General features: G+C 35.9%; 1 protein-coding gene across 5 annotated transcripts in view; it reads left to right on the top strand.

Moving 5' to 3' along the window:
• fgf12a (fibroblast growth factor 12a) overlaps nt 1-16,075 on the top strand; it is a 46,695-nt gene extending 30,620 nt beyond the window's left edge. For all 5 annotated transcript variants that reach the window (XM_073853659.1, XM_073853651.1, XM_073853657.1 and 2 more), the window contains 2 exons: nt 11,781-11,978; nt 14,586-16,075. In XM_073853659.1, coding sequence (XP_073709760.1) covers nt 11,781-11,978; nt 14,586-14,701 — 314 coding nt within the window. In that variant the 3' untranslated portion in view covers nt 14,702-16,075. The remainder of the gene's footprint in view (nt 1-11,780; nt 11,979-14,585) is intronic.
• The last annotated feature ends 4,005 nt before the right edge of the window (nt 16,076-20,080 follow it).

Genomic DNA, 20,080 nt, shown 5'->3' with positions numbered 1-20,080 from the left:
GGAGGTTTTTCAATCAGACCACTTTCCTCCATGGTTTGCTTCCTTTTGCTCATTTTCACAGTTAATATAATGATGTTGAAGAAGTAGGTTTTATTGGCAGTATTTCACAGTTGTAGTCTATGATGCATGATGAATCCTAATCTCTTGACATCATTAAATTCGTACAGCTATTCATCTATGATTAAGGCATGTAGATGTGCTTGAAAGATTAGGCCACTGAATGGTAATATTTTTTCTAGCTATTAGCTCAGCTTGACTCTAGCTTCCTGACATCAACACATTTCGTTTAATCCCATAAGCAATGAAGTAAAAATCGTATTGATTGAGAAGATACAGCCAAATGTTGCAGGCTCAGAATCGATTTTGTCACTGCAGAGATGCTGTTTTAGTCCTCCAGTGGTGCAATTACTTAAGGAAGTTTTCTCAGCTATGAGGCTACTCATTATCTCGGAACCCCTGGAGAAATTCAGAGAGGAGATTGTGATTTCTTGCTCCAGGAGCTCAGTGAGTCTTAGCTGTCTCCTGCTTGCTTTAATGATGCACTTCTTACTTGCTTTGTAAAGCTTTGATCCTCTTCAGCTCTACATTAATCAGCAACATTCTGAAACCCAGAGAGCCTCCAGCTATTGCTGAACAGGGTTTGCTCAATAGCTTTTCTTAAATCAGAACAGTTGGGATACTTGTTTTGATGTTGCACTCATTCAGAATCAGACACTGTCATTGTATTCTTACTCACACAAAAAGACTCTCACCTAATTGGTTTGAGTTGGATCTAAAACAGAAAAGCAGGATTTTATGAAGCTCTACATAAATTAGCAGAGAGTAGTTTGATTTTGCAGAGAAGTTTGGCTTGAGTTATAAGTCTATTGTTCAGAGTGGTGATTCATCAGAGGATGTCATTATATTGCCTACTTTTTTTCAGAACATCACTTCATCCATCTGTTTGTCATCGTAAGTTCCCCGATCCAATTTGTCACCTGGGTTGAATCCCCCAGGAGCTGCAAGAAATAGTTGTACTGTTTGAAAGTCATAACAGAGACGATTGTTTTAGGGTTTTTCACAGTATGTATGCAAATCCATTTCTATTAACGCTAACCCTCATGGCCCAGTACGAATTTTAAAGAATATTAGCATTCCACACACGCTCCCACTGGTATGATGTGTATATCATAAATAAAATGCTAATTTTTATAATTATAGCCTTAATTTCTTAAAGGAGTAGTTCACACTTAAATCTACATTTTTTGCTGCTTAAAAATGTAAAAATATGTAAAAGAAACAGACTAGTAGCTTACAGTAGTCTGTTAGCTCCAAACATATCAAAGTGATCACAAAAATGTACAAAGACAAGACCAAAATTGCACCAAAGTGGTTCATATGGCTTGTGAAGTATAGACGGATTTAATATCCCTCCAGAGTAGATTATTTCTGATAACAAAAAAATAGCTAAACTTAAATCATAGCTAAAGCGATACTGTGTTAAATTAAATAAAGCTACAGATCCTTGAATTCGTGCCTGGCTGCCAAACATACACTGTAAAAAATGCAGTTAAAAATTAGTACTTGGTTTTGCAAGTCAATTCAACCTACTATTTTAAGTTTTGAGTTGTGATAAGTTGACATAACGTATAAAACAAGTTAAAATTGTTTAACTTAATTTATTAAGTGAAAGTAACATAAAAAATATATGTTGATTTGACATAAATGCTGCATTTTTTATAGCGCAGCAGAAAACTGAAACATTGTTATTTTCTTTAAGTTATTTGTTCCAGAGGTCAGTTTAGTCACTAGCCTGACTGATAGACACAGATGGGAATGCTAGGTAGTGATCTAAAGCAAAACAACAACTCTGTCTTGACCAACGTCTGTGCACCTCTGCCCACGACATACCGTATTTTCCGGACTTTAAGCCGCACCGGAGTATAAGCCGCATCATTCAAAAATGAAGACGAAATAACATAATAAGTCACGTTCAGTCGCAGTGGACTATACGTCGCATTTATTTAGAAAATTATTTCACAAAATTCAAGCTGAAGAACAGACATTTAATCTGGAAAGGCAAGATATTCAACTAAACAATAGCAGACAGAACAGGAGAATCTGATATCTGTGCCTTAAAGTAATATTATCAGTTATTTAAACGATAAACCATAGCATACAGAACTTACCTTGAAGGTTGAAGAGGCTAAATTAACCGAACAAGCCAACTAGCGTGAAGTTCGCATACTCGTCATTCCACATCTTGCCTCATAAATGTAAAATTAATTCAGACTGACTTAAAAGCCGCACCTGACTATAAGACGCAGCACCAGTAAAGATATGAAAAGAAACGCGGCTTATAGACCGAAAAATACGGTAACCCAAAAGAAGCACCTTGATGCTTGTACTCTCGCTCTGTGTGTGCATGTGCTTTTTCGTGAGAAGTGCCCATATAAGGACTTTCACTGTACTTACTGTACACTCGTAACGTAACAAAAAGCATACTCTAAAAACTTGTTCAACCCTGACAAAGTGTATTTGACACAAAAGTACTCTGTCATACGTCCACATGTTTTTTAAACTTTTTTGTTTAGCATGAGAATTCAATGCTTTAAACGTGTAAGAAGCCAGAATGTATGACAGTAATTCTCAAACTGGGGACCGGGCCCCCCTTGTAGGGCACGAGATGTTGCCGGGGTTGGCAGTTTTATGACATGTTATTAAATACATTAATTTATCTTATATTCTGTGTAATTAAACCTCAAATAAGGCTACTAACCAACAGTGGGGGTTGCAAGAACCACTGATGTATGAAATAGCATTAGACATCCCCCCCTAAGAATCTAATAAAAATGCTAATTTACAAAAAAGCATGTCAGATGCACTTTGAGGGTTTTGCATGTAAAGTGTAACTAAGATTTTTTTTAGTGGATTTATTAATTGCTTGACACCAAGGGCCAGATTCACTAACGTCTTGCGCCAACGCAAACCATCATTTTGGCATAAAAAAACGACTGTTGTAATTTACTAAAAACGCACAGTGGATAATAAGCACTGAAAAGGTGTGGTCTAGTTATTTTTTGCAATTGAATTGAGCTTCCCTTTCGGATGCTTACTTATTTTACTAATGTTTGCGTGTGTGAAATCACTTGTATTTGCACCATTATTTAACGCCAAAAAAGCATGTCTTAAATTACTTTGTGCTTGAAATGGCTGCAGTTGTAGCTAATAAGAGGAGGCTTGGCAAAGACAGTACAAGATAAAGGATTTTTTCCACATGTAAAGTTTTTTGGTAACACTTTGCAATAGGGTTCATTAGTTAACATTAGTTAACTGCATTAATTAACATGAACTAATAATGAACTGCACTTATACAGCATTTATTCATCTTTGTTAATTTCAACAATTACCAATACTTTTATAAAAATTTTGTTAATGTTAGTTAATGCACTGTGAACTAACATGAACAAGCAAATAAAGCTTTATTTATATTAACTAACGTTAACAAAGATTAATAAATACTGTAACAAATGTATTGCTCATAGTTTGTTCATGTTAGTTAATACATTAACTAATATTAACTAATGAACCTTATTGTAAAGTGTTACCAGTTTTTTGTAATGCCAAAAGAACATATTATTCAAAAATATTGTTTGCCAAGCTATGTTATTTTTTATTTGAGTCACAGAAGTCACACAACCTTCATTTTTTGTCATCCGGTTCTTTTCAGCATACGTTGGCTTTGTTAGCTGGAATTTCACAACCTCAATTTTCATCTGCGATGGCCGTGGTGCTGAACTCAAACACATGGCGTTAGTAGATCACCCACCTGAGAATCAGCTTTGCCTATTTGCGACCCTGAACAAATTTCTGCTCTTAGTAGATTGCTTTGGTCATAATGGAAGTCAGCTGTTGCGCCTGTGTTATTTAATTTGCGCCTTTTTAGTAAATAACCTGCAGATATTCCCACTCCCATTGGCGCTTTTTTGAATTACGCTCTCGCACTAATTTCCCCCGTTTAGTAAATCTGGCCCCAAGACTCCGTACAGTAAGTTAGCATCTAACAACATGATAGCACAGAAGTATAAATGTCTACAGGGCAACTGGACTAAAATGTCAGATATAACTAACAGGGTTCCCACGGATCCTTGAAGTCCTTGAAAGTTTGTGAATCTGGGGGGGGTTCAAGGCCCTGGGAAGTTTTTGAAAATATATATACATAGATACAGGTCATTAAAAGTGCTTGAATCTATTTTATGCAAGATGTTTTCTGAAAAAAATCCATATTATTCACTGTAGAATAATATCATAAAAACTCTAGACTTTTTAAGCACACATGCTAAATTGTTCCCTTTAAATGCTTATTTCTTCTGTATGCGAATGTTAATTCATACCAAAATGCTTTTTTGCATAGTTGTGTTTGACAAATAAAAACATCTCTGGTTAAGTATGTAACTGTTGTTCCCTGAGAAGGGAACGAGACGCTGCGTCTTCCTTGCCATACTTCCTGTGTCCCTGTAATGCCATCTTTGGCAATATTTCAGATAGCGATATACTTCCTGGCTCCCGCGTCACCCTGTCTTTGTCGTTAAACCTCACCATTGGTTGAATTTGATATAAGCATTCAGACGCACTTACTGTTGGAGGCGTCCCCAAAGTTTCACCGCAGTGACGCAGCGCGAGTTCCCTCAAAAGGGAAACTGTAACAATGTATCTTAAAAGGTAACTCAATGTAACCTTGCTCTCACTTGAAATGTGTCCCCACATTTAGTCCTTGAATTTGAGGGTATTGGACCTGAAAAGTCCTTGAAAGGTCCTTGAATTTGAAGTTAACTAAGGTGTGCAAACCCTGAACTAAAAGAATTATAAATCGCGTATAGCAAATATTGAGTGCCAGACACTGTGCAACATTTTAGTGTGACATGATAATAGGACCTAATGTTGGGACATAATCTTGAAGCAACTGCCTAGCTGTGACAGAAATGAAAGTAACTGATGCATGTGGAGCCTTAAGCTTTGAAAATATAACTCATTTAATCAAATCTGACATAATGCAACGCTTGACCAGTTAGACTTAATTTTCCTTGTTGCAATTAGCCATAGCTGCATAGACAGGAACGGTCCACAGTGGTCAATGTTTGCCGCATGCATGCTAAATTCAGCTTACAGGCATTGTGTTAGTCATGCTCAAAGCTGCTGGTGTGTAGTGCTAACCGCTGGCTTGCGTGGGAGTTTGGGGCTTAGCTCAAGTATAAGAATTCATCCTCAATTATTTATCACGCTTTCACTGTGACCTACTTTACAGTACAGCAGTAACCACAATTCTCTCAGTACTTCATAATTCATTTATCTTTAATTAACGTACAAAAAACCCTAAAACACAGAAACTCTGAATGAGGTTTCCATAAGTTTTTACATACAGTATGTGTACATTTTATGGCTCATGGTCCACCATTTACAGATAAGCTTTTGAGGTGCACAATGCTTTTTTAAACCCCAAAATCTCTTTTGCACCCCAGTGATTAGTACTTCAATGGATTTACTGCATTTTTACTGCAGTACACCCCTCAGCAGATACGGCTCCAGCAGTAAATTGGGTTTTTTTCTTTTAATGGGCCATGATTTACATTATGTACACACACAGCACTACATACTCTGTATTCAGGCCTAAATATGAGCCTGTCTGCTCTTACATTAGCAGAAGAGGTTTGATTAACACAAGGGTTGTAAATGTTGATTGCTGTTAGCATTAAGTGCATCAGATCGCTAAGTAAACTGGGTTCCATTAAATGCTTCTAGAATAGACTGGGTGCGGTGCAACCCGATGAAGTTGCCATTATTTAATTGTATGTGAAGCCTGGTCAGAGTGGATTGGCCTTATAGATCACTTTACAAATTTTTACTGATTGTATTTTCAGTGGTCACTGGCTGATGTATAGAAAGCAACCCTCTTACCTCTTATGTGATGTACTTTGGCTGTGGTGTGAATGATTGACTTATAGAATGAATCACTGAATGTTTTGTCGCCTGGGAGAAACACTAACTGTATTAGCCGGATGATTGGAATCTTTCCAGATAAACAGCGAATAGCTATTTCATAAAACATTATTACATTTCAGATTAATTAAACTGCTCACTCAACATTGCAAAGTTAAAATGATTAAAGAGCACCTATTTCATTGTTAAAAAACAACGTTATTTTGTGTATTTGGTATTATACAATGTGTTCACGTGGTTTATGGTTAAAAACACATACATTTCCACATACCGTCCATTTTTGTAGCTCCAGATTTCACTCTCTTCCTAAAATGCACGGATTTGAAAAGCTCTGTGTTTCTGATTGGCCAGCTAATCTGTACGTTGTGATTGGTCTGAATACCTCTGACGTCAGCTGGAAATGTGACGCTAAATTAAGGTAAATTTAGGACAGATAAAAATGTGAGATTAATTACGATTAATTGCAAATTAACTCATGAAATCATGCGATTAATCTAGATTAAATATTTTAATCTATTGACAGCCCTAGTCCTAACACAAATTTACACACCAAAGGAAATGTAAATTCCTGAATCTGACAATTGGTGCTCTTTAACTCATCATTATTGTATATTCTATTCTGGCAAACACTTTAATCTAATTATTAATTTCTAGCAAAGTGCATTTGAGTAGACTTTCGCTTATTAATCCCGTATTTAAAATATAAATATCCTGCAACTTTTAATGTGGAATGTATAATGCTATTCTCAGGGGCATCTTAAAAGTGAGGGGGTGGGGACATGGCTGTCAGTTGGACAAAATATATATAAAGGCTATCACTGTTTACTAGGCATTTCACATTCCATGCCCGGCTCCAAGCCAGCAAGCCAGGCTCCTTACCCATTTAAAGTTTGAGAGTAGGTTGAGATTGTTTCAGCCCCAAGGACTCTAGTCATTCGCTTTGCTGGATAAAACTGCGAATGAGCACCAGCAATCCTGAGGGAGACTTCAGAGAGCAGAAATCAGTGGGGTTGGGCATTCTGGATGTCTCACCCAGCCCAAAAAAAGAGAACCAAGGCCCCAGAAGAGCCCATCGATCTGAAAAGTGCTGTGTCCTTGATTGGCCAGCTAATCTGTGATTGGCCTGAATAGCTCTGACGCAGTGGTGGCTGGTGCTAAAAAAAATTTTTTGGGGGGCGCATACAAACTTGAAATTACATTTTTACTGTAGTAATGCAGGTCTGTAAATAGGCGTTTATCAGGAGATGCATTTCATTACTGCTTAGCAAAAATGTTACTGTTGAAGTCAACTAAAGCATGAAATAAATGTACTATGAATCTTTTAAATCTGAGTATAATTTGGGTTTATTATCAGTAATGAACTAATCAAGGTACAGTAATCATTCACACAAACACACACACACACACACACACACACACACACACACAAAGGGTTTGGGGCGCACAGTTCTGCGCCCCAGGGCGGATCCGAAACCAGCCAATTAGAGCTCAGGTCACATGTTTTAACTTTTTTTACTGACTTAAATAGAAACTCGTAAGGTGTGCGCCCCAGACACACAAACATGACACACACACAACAAACTCAGTTTTTATTTTTTTATTTTTTTTAACGAAATGATAACATCACTAACAGTAAAATAGTATAACTAAATGATTTTATTTTGTATTCTTTTGCATTATATATATTTAACTTTTTTGTAAAATGTTAAAGTAGCTTTCTTCTCTGGCCAACTTCAGGGGGTTGAACCCCCCGAACCCCCCCCCCATTGACAAAAAAAATCATTTGCTTCATAATGCTCACCTGTGATTGGTTTAATGTTAGTTTATTTAAATTAGTATCAAACCAAAGAACATGCGTGGGAATGGTAGCGGTGAGTTGAAAAAGTATTCTACGCCTATGGCTGTCTTTTCTCTCATTCACTGAGATGAAGCTGTGCCCTTCTCAATGTGAGCGAGGCAGCTGTCTAGACATTGTTCTGTCTGACCTTATACTTAGAATAGTAATGGCCTGTCAAATAGATGAAATAATCCAGTTTAAACAGCTCTGTCTAATCCAGATTTGTACAAATTCATCTTCCTTTACCTTCCTTTATACCTGATGTGTCAGGGCGTAATGCATTCCTCTCAAAGCGTTGTATAAACTACACATGGACCAGCATTAATAGTCACACATTTATTCGTCTATTAGACATTTCTCAGGGATTTTGGTCATTCTGCAAACTCCACAGTATGTCTGCCTTTTGGTTACCTAAATGTCTGCTGCAGCGTTCATGGTTCATTTAATCAGTCTTTTTTCCTCCAGTTTTACTGGCTGCTTTTTCTGGTATGAAATGTGATTTTTTTGCCCTACTGGTCCTTGATGGCCTCATTCGGCTGTTCGTAATACACTGTGCTAAACAATGGCTTTGAAAATAAATGCATTTGTCATACTCAGATAAAACGGTCAACATATGTACCCTAGCTGTCTCTGGGGGTGGTACCCTTTCAAAAAGAACAGCTTTGTACCTAAGCCGTTCATAGTAGTACCTCATAGGTACACATTGGTACCAAATGTATAAATATAATGGTACATATTAGGACCTTTGTAAAGGGTACTGCCCCAGTGACAGCTGAGGTACATATTTTGACGTTTTTTACAGTGTATGCTGCTTTTGCACGCTTATTGGCAGGTATGCAGGTTTATTCTGTTTAGGACATGCAAATGTGTAAGAGAGAAAGGCATATAATAGTTTCCTTCTCCTTTGACTTCTTTTGTGATCAAAGATTCTGTTTGAATTTTAATGTCACATTGCCTTTCTGACAGAGAGTGCTAGCAGAATAAAGGGCTATTCATAACCTGTTCTTTGCTGTACAAATACAGCTGATTGGTTTCTCTGTTCTTTTTATTTGCACTTATTTTTTCATCCAATTTAATCTTTTAAATGCAGTTATAAAACCAGCAAAATACATACAGTTGTTTTAGTGACAGACAGTTAAGAAAGTTATATAAATTTGATGTTTTGACATATCAGTTTTATGATTTATATCCTTGAGATCCTTGAGATTGAGATATGTGATATTTACATTTATAAATAATATAAATTATTTAAAGGTGACATAGAATGGTTGAACTGAGTATTTTTCCTTGTTCTGTGATGTGACATGTAGACAAAAAATTTTTTGTTTGTGTCTGTAATGCCTTAGAAGCTTCCTAAAAACCTCTCTCAGATAGCTCTATTAGGGTGGGGATTTTAAACAAGTGGTTTTGCACCTATTTGGCTCCCCCTACTGGCTTAACTTGCAATCTCATTACTGATTGGCTGACTTTGCTGCCACTTAAAAAATGTAGCCAATTATTTTAAAGTGGAGGGGCAGTTGGATGCCTGTGATGTCATAAGCATCAGTTTTTCTGATTGGGCTGTTTTCTGGCTGACATTTCTAAAAGAGGAATTTCTATGAGACGTTTAACATGTTTAGCACTTTTTGTATGTTTGTGAATGTGAGTAGACTACCATTATTCAACAAAGACAAGATAAAAATGGTTTTTCATGCTCTATCCCCTTTAAATGAACTCCAAAAATAGGTCTGTGGGCTCATAAAATTAACTTTTAAGCATATATACTCACTTAAAATGCACAGTCATCCTCATCTAGGCAAACACGGTTGACTGATTTTTAATGGTACTGTCCTCTATTCAAGGATATAAAATTTGCCAAACTACCCATTAAATTTATAATACATCACTCATTCATTTATATCAGATGTGTCTCAAAGCCATGACTGTAGTTTGTAGTGCTTTAATCATGAAATTACATCCTGTTTATGGACACAATTTAACACAAGTTAATAGAAACTAACTAGCTCACGACTGTTTCTTGAAAATGTTGTAAATTTCTTGTGATTTTCTTCGAATCAAGTTGGTTCAACAACATTGATGACATCACATACCTGTCGGAGTAATTACTTCTATTAATTAATTAGTTCAATATCAAAATAATGTCAGATTATTGCTGTAAATAACAAACATGACATGACCACTTTTTTCCTATTTTGTTCTTCATTGTTTTGCTTTATATTCTGGTTGAGGTAGTCCTAAAAGTTGGTCATGCATTTTTTCCTTTAAGATTAATCATATACTTTTTTTTAAACTTTTTTTGCCATTTTTGCCTTTATTTAACAGTAAGGAGGACAGGAAAGTACAGAGTGGAGAAAGGGGTATGGGATCGGCAAATGAACACAAGCTGGGAATCGAAATGGGGTCGTCGAAAGTGTGAAAGCACCACATGTCGGAGCACTACCCAATACACCGTCAGCTCCGACAATCATAACTGTTTTAAAAGGGCCATGTCACAAGACTTTATTAAGATGTAAAATAAATCTTCAGAGTACACATGTGAAGTTATAGCTCAAAATACCATATAGATCATTTATTATAACATGTTCAAATTGCTGCTTTGTAGGTGCGAGCAAAAATTTGGCGTTTTGGGTGTGTCCTTTAAAATGCAAATGAGCTGATGAAATTCAAACACTGATCGCATTGATGGTGGTTTGTTGCAATTGAAACTCAATTGTGCTGTGAATTATTTTCTCTCTTTCTCTCTGCACTAAATGGCAGTGCCGTGGTTGGATAGTGCATATTAAGGCGCGGTATTATCATAATAAGATCTCCTTTTGACATCACTAGGAGAGTCAAATTTAATTATTTTTTCAAATGCTTGCAGAGAATGGTTTACCAAAACTAAGTTACTGGGTTGATCTTATTCACATTTTCTAGGTTGATAGAAGCACTGGGAACCCAATTATAGCACTTAAACATGGAAAAAGTCAGATTTTCATGCCATGGCCCCTTTAAGTATACATAAACAGGTAGATTGGTCTAATTTAAATCCAAATAGTGAGACTAATTAGCCCTAACTAATTGCCAATTGGTCAGACTAGTTCTTAAAACACAATCTTAACTTAACGACTATGTTTATGCAACCGGCCACCAATGTTTCGTTCAATCCTTCTTACGTCACTTCGGGGACCCCCTGAATTGCTAAACTATGTTATCTACCAAACTTTTGGGAAACGCACACCAGCATGACTTTCATTTTCATGTCACTCATCACGTCTTTCAATCTTATATATTTTGTGTATCTCACGACGACTTTTAATCTAATGTAGGCTATTTCGATATGTAGTATCTTTCGAGCCTGCACCACGTTTTTCATTCTGCCTTATCAACCGTTACTTTGGTGAGCACAGCATGTCAAACTATCATGCTGAGTGACACGAAAAAATGAGAAAAATGTGCACTGTCCATAAAAACGATTTAAATAAGGATTTAAATGTGACAACTATAACCCCAACTTTTAGGAAAATGGGTTGATATATACAATTACAATATATTACAAAATAAACAATTAGTAGGTTTTTATCTCACTGTGTCAACTATAAAGCTTATTTTTACCTTAAAGAGTATGCCCTTCTGGACAGGTGCAGAGAGGATTTTTTATAATGTGGTCAAGTAGGTCTTAGTTCATCAGTTTTGGCTAGAGTCCTCTGGGCCACGCTTACCTCTGAAGCATTACCTGTCTGCTGCTTGACAACTTGTCACATGACCTAGATAAGAGACGCTAACTCCTGCTGCCTCTCTCTGACCCCTGCAGACCAGCGCCTGTTCTCTACACAATCAAACACAAGCACACACTTTTCCTTCTATCTCCTGTCAGACTCCCTGGGGACACCCCGATAGTATTGTTTGACCTCTTTTGTCCTCTATAGCCACCCCATTATGGAACAAGTTAAGTCACAAATTGTTATTGTTTTTTTTCTATCATCAGAGATGTTCACACCTGAGTGTAAATTCAAGGAGTCTGTGTTTGAGAACTACTACGTGATCTACTCATCCACCATGTACCGCCAACAGGAGTCAGGTCGAGCTTGGTTTCTGGGCTTAACCAAGGAGGGTCAAGTCATGAAAGGGAATCGAGTAAAGAAAACCAAACCCTCTTCACACTTTCTACCAAGACCAATTGAAGGTAGTGTATTATAGTGAAAAATAACTAAATACAGCAAATAGACAGTTCAACACATTACAATACTTTGCTTGTCTAGGTGTATCTTTGCATTTGCAGTCCATTTACAGTTTTTTACGCTAGGACACATTTCTCAATACTTAGGTCACTTTTGCAAAACTCTTCACACGGTTCTCCTAACCAACTCTCAGTTCATTTCACATTCAAAATGCACAACAACTACCAAAACACTTTATTCAGGTCTCAAATCCACTCATTCTTCCAGTAATTTGCTACATTTCAACAGTAATATTTTAATGAAATATATTTTAAATCTTAAAATTAAAGGCTATAAAAACCATTGGACAATTGGACTAGCCACAGCTGTCCACAGCCGAGTAGATTAGCATTACTATTGTATCTGTCTGTATCAGTGGATGGTGTGTATACAAATTATGTTATTTTGGAATTACGCAATGCAAAAATAAAAAATAAATAAACAACATAAAATATTGAAGAATTCTGCATCATGTCTGATTCATTCCAGTAAGATATATTGCAGTGAATTAAAAACAGAGATGTGTCCTTGTTTTACACAAGAATACATTGTATAATGCTACATGTTGTTAGTGTTTTTAGGTCATTGTTTTGTGGGCGACAAAGTGTGTTTGTCGGCTGTCAACCTTTGCTAGTGTTCTGGAAGAATGAGTTGATTTGAAACCTGAATAAAGTGTTTTGGTAGTTGTAGTGCATTTTGAATGTGAAATGAACTGCTTTGCCAAGCTGAAAGTTGGTTAGGAGAACTGTGTGAAGAGTTTAGCAAAAGTGACCTAAGTATTGAGAAATGTGCCCTAGCGTCTGTAAAAAACTGTAACATTACATTTGTATCTGTATCAGTGGATGGTGTGTATACAAAGTCTTGCATTTTGGAATTATGCAGTGGAAAAATATATATACTACATAAAATATTGAAGAATTCTGCATCATTTCTGATTCATTCCAGTAACATATTGCAGTGAATTATAAACAGAAAAAAACATTGTATAATGCTACATGTTGTTTGTGTTTTTTAGGTCATTGTTTTGTGGGTGACAAAGTGTGTTTGTCGGCTGTTAAAACTTTTGCTAGTGTTTTGGAAGAATGAGTTGATTTGAGACCTGAATAAAGGGTTTTGGTATTTGTAGTGCATTTTGAATGTAAAATGAACTGCTTTGCCAAGCTGAAAGTTGGTTAGGAGAACTATGTAAAGAGTTTTGCAAAAGTGACCTAAGTATTGAGAAATGTGTCCTAGGGTCTGTAAAAAATGTATGTTATTGTTTTGAATATAAGTTTAACAGTTTTGAAAACAGTATGTAAGCATGTGCAAATTGGCCTGTACGTACAAAGAGTTTTGGCAGTTGTTGTGTCTGAGTGAGAAAAGAATTCATGGAATTTGAGAGATGTAGTCATTAAATGCATTTTGTGCCAAAACAATGATAATTGATCCTCAGTTTAGCCCACATAGACTTCTGTTGTGATCACTGTATGAAGAGTTTTGCAAAAGTGACCTAAGTATTGAGAAATGTGTCCTAGCATTTGTAAAAAAACTGTAACTGATGTAATCTGACATATTTACAAATAAAATTTACAAATGATATTCCATAAGAAATGGAGCAAAATGCTTCCTGGTAGTCACTAGATACAGTAATCTGCTAAATGAATACAGTTTTTTACAGACGCTAGGACACATTTCTCAATACTTAGGTCACTTTTGCTAAACTCATCACACAGTTCTCCTCACCAACATTCAGCTTGGCAAAGCAGTTCATTTCACATTCAAAATGCACTACAACTACCAAAACACTTTATTCAGGTCTCAAATCAACTCATTCTTCCAGAACACTAGCAAAGGTTGACAGCCGACAAACACACTTTGTCATTCACAAAACAATGACCAAAAAAACACTAACAACATGTAGCATTATACAATGTTTTCTTGTGTAAAACAAGGACACATCTCTGTTTATAATTCATTGCAATATATGTTACTGGAATGAATCAGACATGATGCAGAATTCTTCAATATTTTATGTTGTTTATTTACTTTTACTTTTTTGCATTGCGTAATTCTAAAATACCATCATTTGTATACACACCATCCACTGATACAGATAGATACAATAGTAATGCTAATTTACTCGGCTGTGGACAGCTGTGGCTGGTCCAATGGATTTTATAGCGTTTAATTTTAAGATTTAAAATATATTTCATTAAAATATTACTGTAGAAATGTAGCAAATTGCTGTCTTTTTCAGTTTTATATTATGTTATTGTTTTGAAAATAAGTTTAACAGTTTTGAAAACCGTATGTAAGCATGAGCAAATTGGCCTGTACGTACAAAGAGTTTTGGCAGTTGTTGTGTCTGAGTGAAAAAAGAATTCATGAAATTTGAGAGATGTTGTCATTGAATGCATTTTGTGCCAAAGCAATGATAATTGATCCTCAGTTTAGCCCACATAGACTTCTGTTGTGCTCACTGTGTGAAGAGTTTTGCAAAAGTGACCTAAGTATTGAGAAATGTGTCCTAGTGTCTGTAAAAAACTGTTAATTTAACAAGTATTAATTTCCTGACATATGCTTGCATGTTGCAGTTTGCATGTACAGAGAGCCTTCACTGCATGAGATTGAAGAGAAGCAACGCTCCAGGAAAAGCTCAGGAACTCCTACAATGAACGGAGGCAAAGCGGTCAACCAGGACTCCACATAGCAGGGCCCAATTCAGGAGGCCTCTCCCCCTGCTCCTCGCGCCTCGGGAATAGAACCACATGCTACAACGGAATGACGATCTGAACTCTTGCCTGTGAAAACTTTTAGAAGAACACAGAGAGGAAAAGACACAAAAACGTTACAGCTCCAATCAGGACTTGAACTCACATTTTATGCAAAAAAGCTCAATGGGCAGTCATGTGATTCACAATAATAGTAATATTCCTTGTTTGGGATTTATGCTGTGAGAAATGAGCTTCTAAACATGATCATCTGTTTATCTCCATGTGAATGCTTTAGCACTTTTTCATGCTTTTCTTATTTATTGACATCAAGAAAAAAAATGAAAAATTTTCTCTCTTTGCTCAATGTCATTAATGTTATTTCTGCTTTTGGTTTTTTTGTGGAGATTTTAAGTATTTGTTTTTTTTAAAAGGTATATGCACTTTGGAACTTCAAACAGGGATGTCAAGTGGGTGAATGTCAAAAAATGTGCTCAGTAATTCAACTTATAAAACTGAATTACAGAACGATTTTAAAGGGGTGTTTTGATGCATTAAGCTGCTAACATTTTGGTAAGTTATTGTCCATGCAATGCAACACTTTCTTTAAAAAAAAAACTTGCCATGATGCACATACGTCCAGCACAAGTTGTGTCCGTGCTGCCATGTTTAACTCCTCAGACTGCAGCTTGGTTTTAGCTGAAGTGCAATACTATATGATGGACAGCTTTGAGTAGAAAGTAGAACATTTCCTGTGAACCTGAGGCAAATGAACAAAACCCCTGTACTTCTATTTTAGCGCAAAATCTAAATAATAATAATTTTGAACTCAGGAAGCCTACTTTTTAGATGTGTGACCCATACACAGCCCTGTCCAGTTCAAAGCACAAAGGCTGGTGATGATGACCCATATAGGGCTATCCAACCAGTCGGCCTGGACAGGGCAGGTGGATTGTGGGTAGTTAACACATAGGTGCAGTGGCAAAAAAGTTTGTCATTTATAAGTCTTCCACTAAAAATAGCATAAGAGCTGTGCCCAAGTCTGCAGCAAACACACTTAAAATACATGAGTCATAAGAAACAGTGCGTCAATGCTTAACCGAGAACTGGTCAGGTGGACAGTGTGTAAAAACAGGCACGTGTCAAGAATCTCTAGATATAATGAGTTTCCAGAAAAGAAAACACTGTTAATGTGTTTCCCTATGTACAAACAGAACTCTTTATTTTTCATGTTTGCAGATGTTTTCACCTTACTGAAACACTATCATATATGCATTATGAATAATGAGATGTATAAAACATGCATTGATATAATAAAGCAGAATGAAATTAGGATTGTTTAAAAATAAAAGTATGATACATAAAGCTTTCAACCTCTTTGTTTCTAAGCTTATTTTTTAGGGATTCTTGAGAAATTTCATCACATATGAACAGTACAGTAATTCTAGTTGTAGTAAAGCTATATTTATGTTTATTAGGGGAGAGTGGGACACATTAGATTAATCCTTTTTACTCAATTAACACGCATCTTTGCTACAAATGAACACTTCAAGTTTGTTTGTGGGACCTACCGTTATCGTACAATTACACCAAAAGTGACAAATGTTACAACTTACCCCATAGGTGGGGTTAATTGTAACAAACAGGGTTTGTTGTAACACCTGCCTGAAAATTAAGTTTAAACATAAATAATTCAATAAAATTGTTTATATATCTGCCTATAATAGATAGAAATCCACACATTCATCCATCCATTATGCATCAGTGCATAAAAATTAGGGATGCACCGATATGGAAATTTTGGCGGATACCGATAACCGATAACTCTTTATATTTGGGGACCGATAACCGATATATATATATAGGCCCATAAATATTCATATTAATTTCACAATGAAAAACTCCCAGACCGCGGACATCTTGTCTTTGCGCTAGACTAGCATACTCTTCTTAAGCCCGCAACACGTGTCATCTTCGTGCTATGTCACAGAAAGCACCATTAAAAACTCCACGTGGCCAGCAATGAGCAAGTGAAGTGGTTCAACAAACCAAAATAATCCATCATTTATCGGCTTTCATTTATCGGCCTAATTTTGCTATAAGACCGATAACCGATAATATTAAAAATAAGCAGTTATCGGCCAATAACGATATGTCTTTGTTTTCAAAGGGCTGCAGCATTAAGACAAAAAAAAATCATTACATTATTTTCATTTCATTATCAGTGTATACCTGAGGCTTGCTGTGGTATACCCAGCTGTGTATAAATGTTTTCAATCCCAGTTAAGTTGGTGACATGTTTTAAAATGGTATTATGTTTTAGATAACAAGACAGCGATTAAAATAATATACGTTTGGATTTGTTGATTTACACACCCAACTCAGAAATTGAAAAAAAAAACATAAGATGGAAAAATTTACTTTCATGCCTCCGAAACACTCTTTGTTCAATATCTGAATGAAAACACATCAAACATTTCACAAGTTCACAGATCATGTTCTGACATAAGAGAAAAAAAACAAAAGCACAGATTGTTCAGCCCTGTATAAATATGTAAAGTAGCTGTGTTACAATTAACCCCAAGTTAGTTTGTGCCCGCTCACCCCTACTTATAAAGCTATAGAGGAGTATATTGAATGTTTAATGTTTAAATATTAAAAATATTCAGCATTTTTATCAAATCAACATAAATGAGTACACCCCCTTTGAAAATTAAGATTTGTCTCCATTTGTTTGTAAATATGAGACCAATTTGCTGTATTTTTACACACAAGTTTTATAAAACATTTATGTGTCTTACCATAAGAGTGAAAGTCACTTACCACCTTGGGGATATGAAAAATGGCACATTTAAATCAAATGAGGTGATGCAAATATGAGTACACCCTACAAAAATTATTTAAAAAAGCAATCTAATATTTTGTATATCCTCCATTCTTTTAAAAAAAAAACAGCACTAGTTCTTCTAGACATTCAATAAACAAGTTTACCACATACAGTTACATCTTTAATTCTCCATTCTTGAACCATGACCTCTTTCAGATCTTGGATGGAAAATGATGTTCTGCTTGTCTTTTTAGAACTCCTCATACCTCAACCCTTTTACCATGTGCTTCTTCTAATATGAATAAGTGACCTTAGATGTGTGTTTTGGGTCACAATCATGTTAAAAGATTGCCTCGTGACCAACGGCACAGAGTGATGGTAGCAACTTCTCTTTAAGTATTTCACAGTACATCTGTGTATTCATGATGCCGTCTATAAAATTTAACGCTCCAATACCTGCATCACTCATGCAAGCCCACAGAAGAGCACTGCCACCACCATGCTTTACTTTTGGTACCATGGATTTTTCATTGAACTCCTAAATCTTTCCACACCATACAGTTTGGAACACCTCAGAGCCACAAAGATTCATCTTTTTCTCATTACTCCAAAGTATAAAGAGCTGCAGACCCAATAGTCTTTCTCAATATGAGCTCTGGCAAAAGGCTTTTTTTGTGCATTGGCTTTACCATTGGCTTTCTCTATGAATGACAGCCATGCATGCCTCTTCTTTGCAGTATACCTCCGTCGTGTGGTGTCACAGGAAACACCCCAGATTGACTTTCTAATGACTTAGCCAACTGTGCTGAACTTGCATAATGATTTTTTTTCAACATCCCTCATCACAAAACGCTCTTGACTAGGTGTTAACTTCAGCGAACGTCCTGGAAATCACAGAGAGCTTCACACAAGTCCATGCTTTTTTAATTTTTGGAAACCTTTCGCGACACATATTAGCAATGCTTAACTAATTATCTTGAAACCTTGACCATTTTGTGCAAAGAAATGATTTTATTTCTCATGTCTTGAGACATTTCTTTACCATGTGGTGCTATTCTGTCACCATTACATGAGAGTGGATTTTCTCTCTTAAATACCACCCTCAATTGCCAGTTATCCTGTGGCCACCTGTGTGATGATTAATTATCATCATTTCCTAGTGAATTCCTGTTAATTACACTTTATTTAATTGTTTTGCTAACATGTTCATCAGGGTGTACTAATTTTTGCATCACCCCATTTGATTTAAATTAGTTATTTTTTGTGTCCTAAACATGGTCAGTGACTTTTACTGTTGTGTTTATAAAAATAAATGTTTAATAAAACTGTTTTGTAAAAAAGAAAGCAAATTAGTCTCATATTTACTAACAAATGGAAAAAATGCTGTGCACTGTATATGTTTAATTTACTTTAACTTAAAAATTAAGTTAAACAATTTTATCTTGATTTTATAAGCTATGTTAACTTTTTAGGTCGAAACTTAAAATAATAAGTTGAATTGACTTGCAAAACCAAGTTGTTTTAACTTCATGCTGCCTTTTTTACAATGTAGAAATAATATACACACCAAAAATGCTGGGTTTTCTTCAACCCATTTGTAAGTATGAACAAACCCAGGCGTTTTTTATCAACCTATGCTGAGTTGTTTTAAACATTTTCTTGGTTGGGCAATTATTTAAGGTTCATTTAAACCATGTAGTTTGTCCATATTTTACCCAACCATTGGTTGAAAACAATTTTTTTTAAAGCGTATACTTTGCACTGTTAGAAAAGGTGGTAAAAAATGGTTCCTTGTTGTCATTGGGACAGTACCCCTTCAAAAAGTATTGCACCTAAGAGGTCACATTAATACCTTAGAGCAGTGTTTCCCAATCCTGGTCCTCGAGGCACCCCTCCCAGAAAGTTTTAGATGTCTCCTTATTTAACACACCTGATTTAACTCATCAGCTTGTTAGGGAGACATGTTTACCATTTTGGAAGGAGGCTGATAAGTTGAATCAGGTGTTTTAAATAAGGAGACATCTAAAACTTTCTGCGAGGGGGGCCTCGAGGACCAGGATTAGGAAGCACTGCCTTAGAGGTATACACTGGTACCAAAGAGTGCATATATTAATAACTTAAAGGTACAGATTGGTACCAAATGTATAAATATTGGGGCCTTTTTAAGAGTATACTGCCCCAATGACATATTGGACCATTTTTCTGAAAGGAATAATGCCGAATTTAAATAATAATTTATTTATAAACACAAAAACACAAACATTTTATGGTGTTTACATTAACTTTATATTTTTTTGAACATTTAACATCCCCATGGCAAGAAATAACAAATGCCATCACAAAATTTGTTCCTCACACAAAAACAGCAAAAGTATTTAAAAAACATCAGAGTGAGATCATTGCAGAATTTGGAGGTAACAAAAAGCCACCCCAGAGGTGCGTTAACATGACTGTGTTAATACACATTACAACAATATAGCAAATTTAATGACACTGAAAAATGTTTCATTCACGTTATAGGTGAATAAGTGAAACCTGAAAGTTAAAGCAC

The sequence above is a fragment of the Misgurnus anguillicaudatus genome, chromosome 2, assembly GCF_027580225.2.
Source record: "Misgurnus anguillicaudatus chromosome 2, ASM2758022v2, whole genome shotgun sequence".
NCBI classification, from domain to species: domain Eukaryota; kingdom Metazoa; phylum Chordata; class Actinopteri; order Cypriniformes; family Cobitidae; genus Misgurnus; species Misgurnus anguillicaudatus.
Note: the sequence above shows the minus strand (reverse complement) of the source record. Positions and strands in the feature narration are given on the sequence as shown.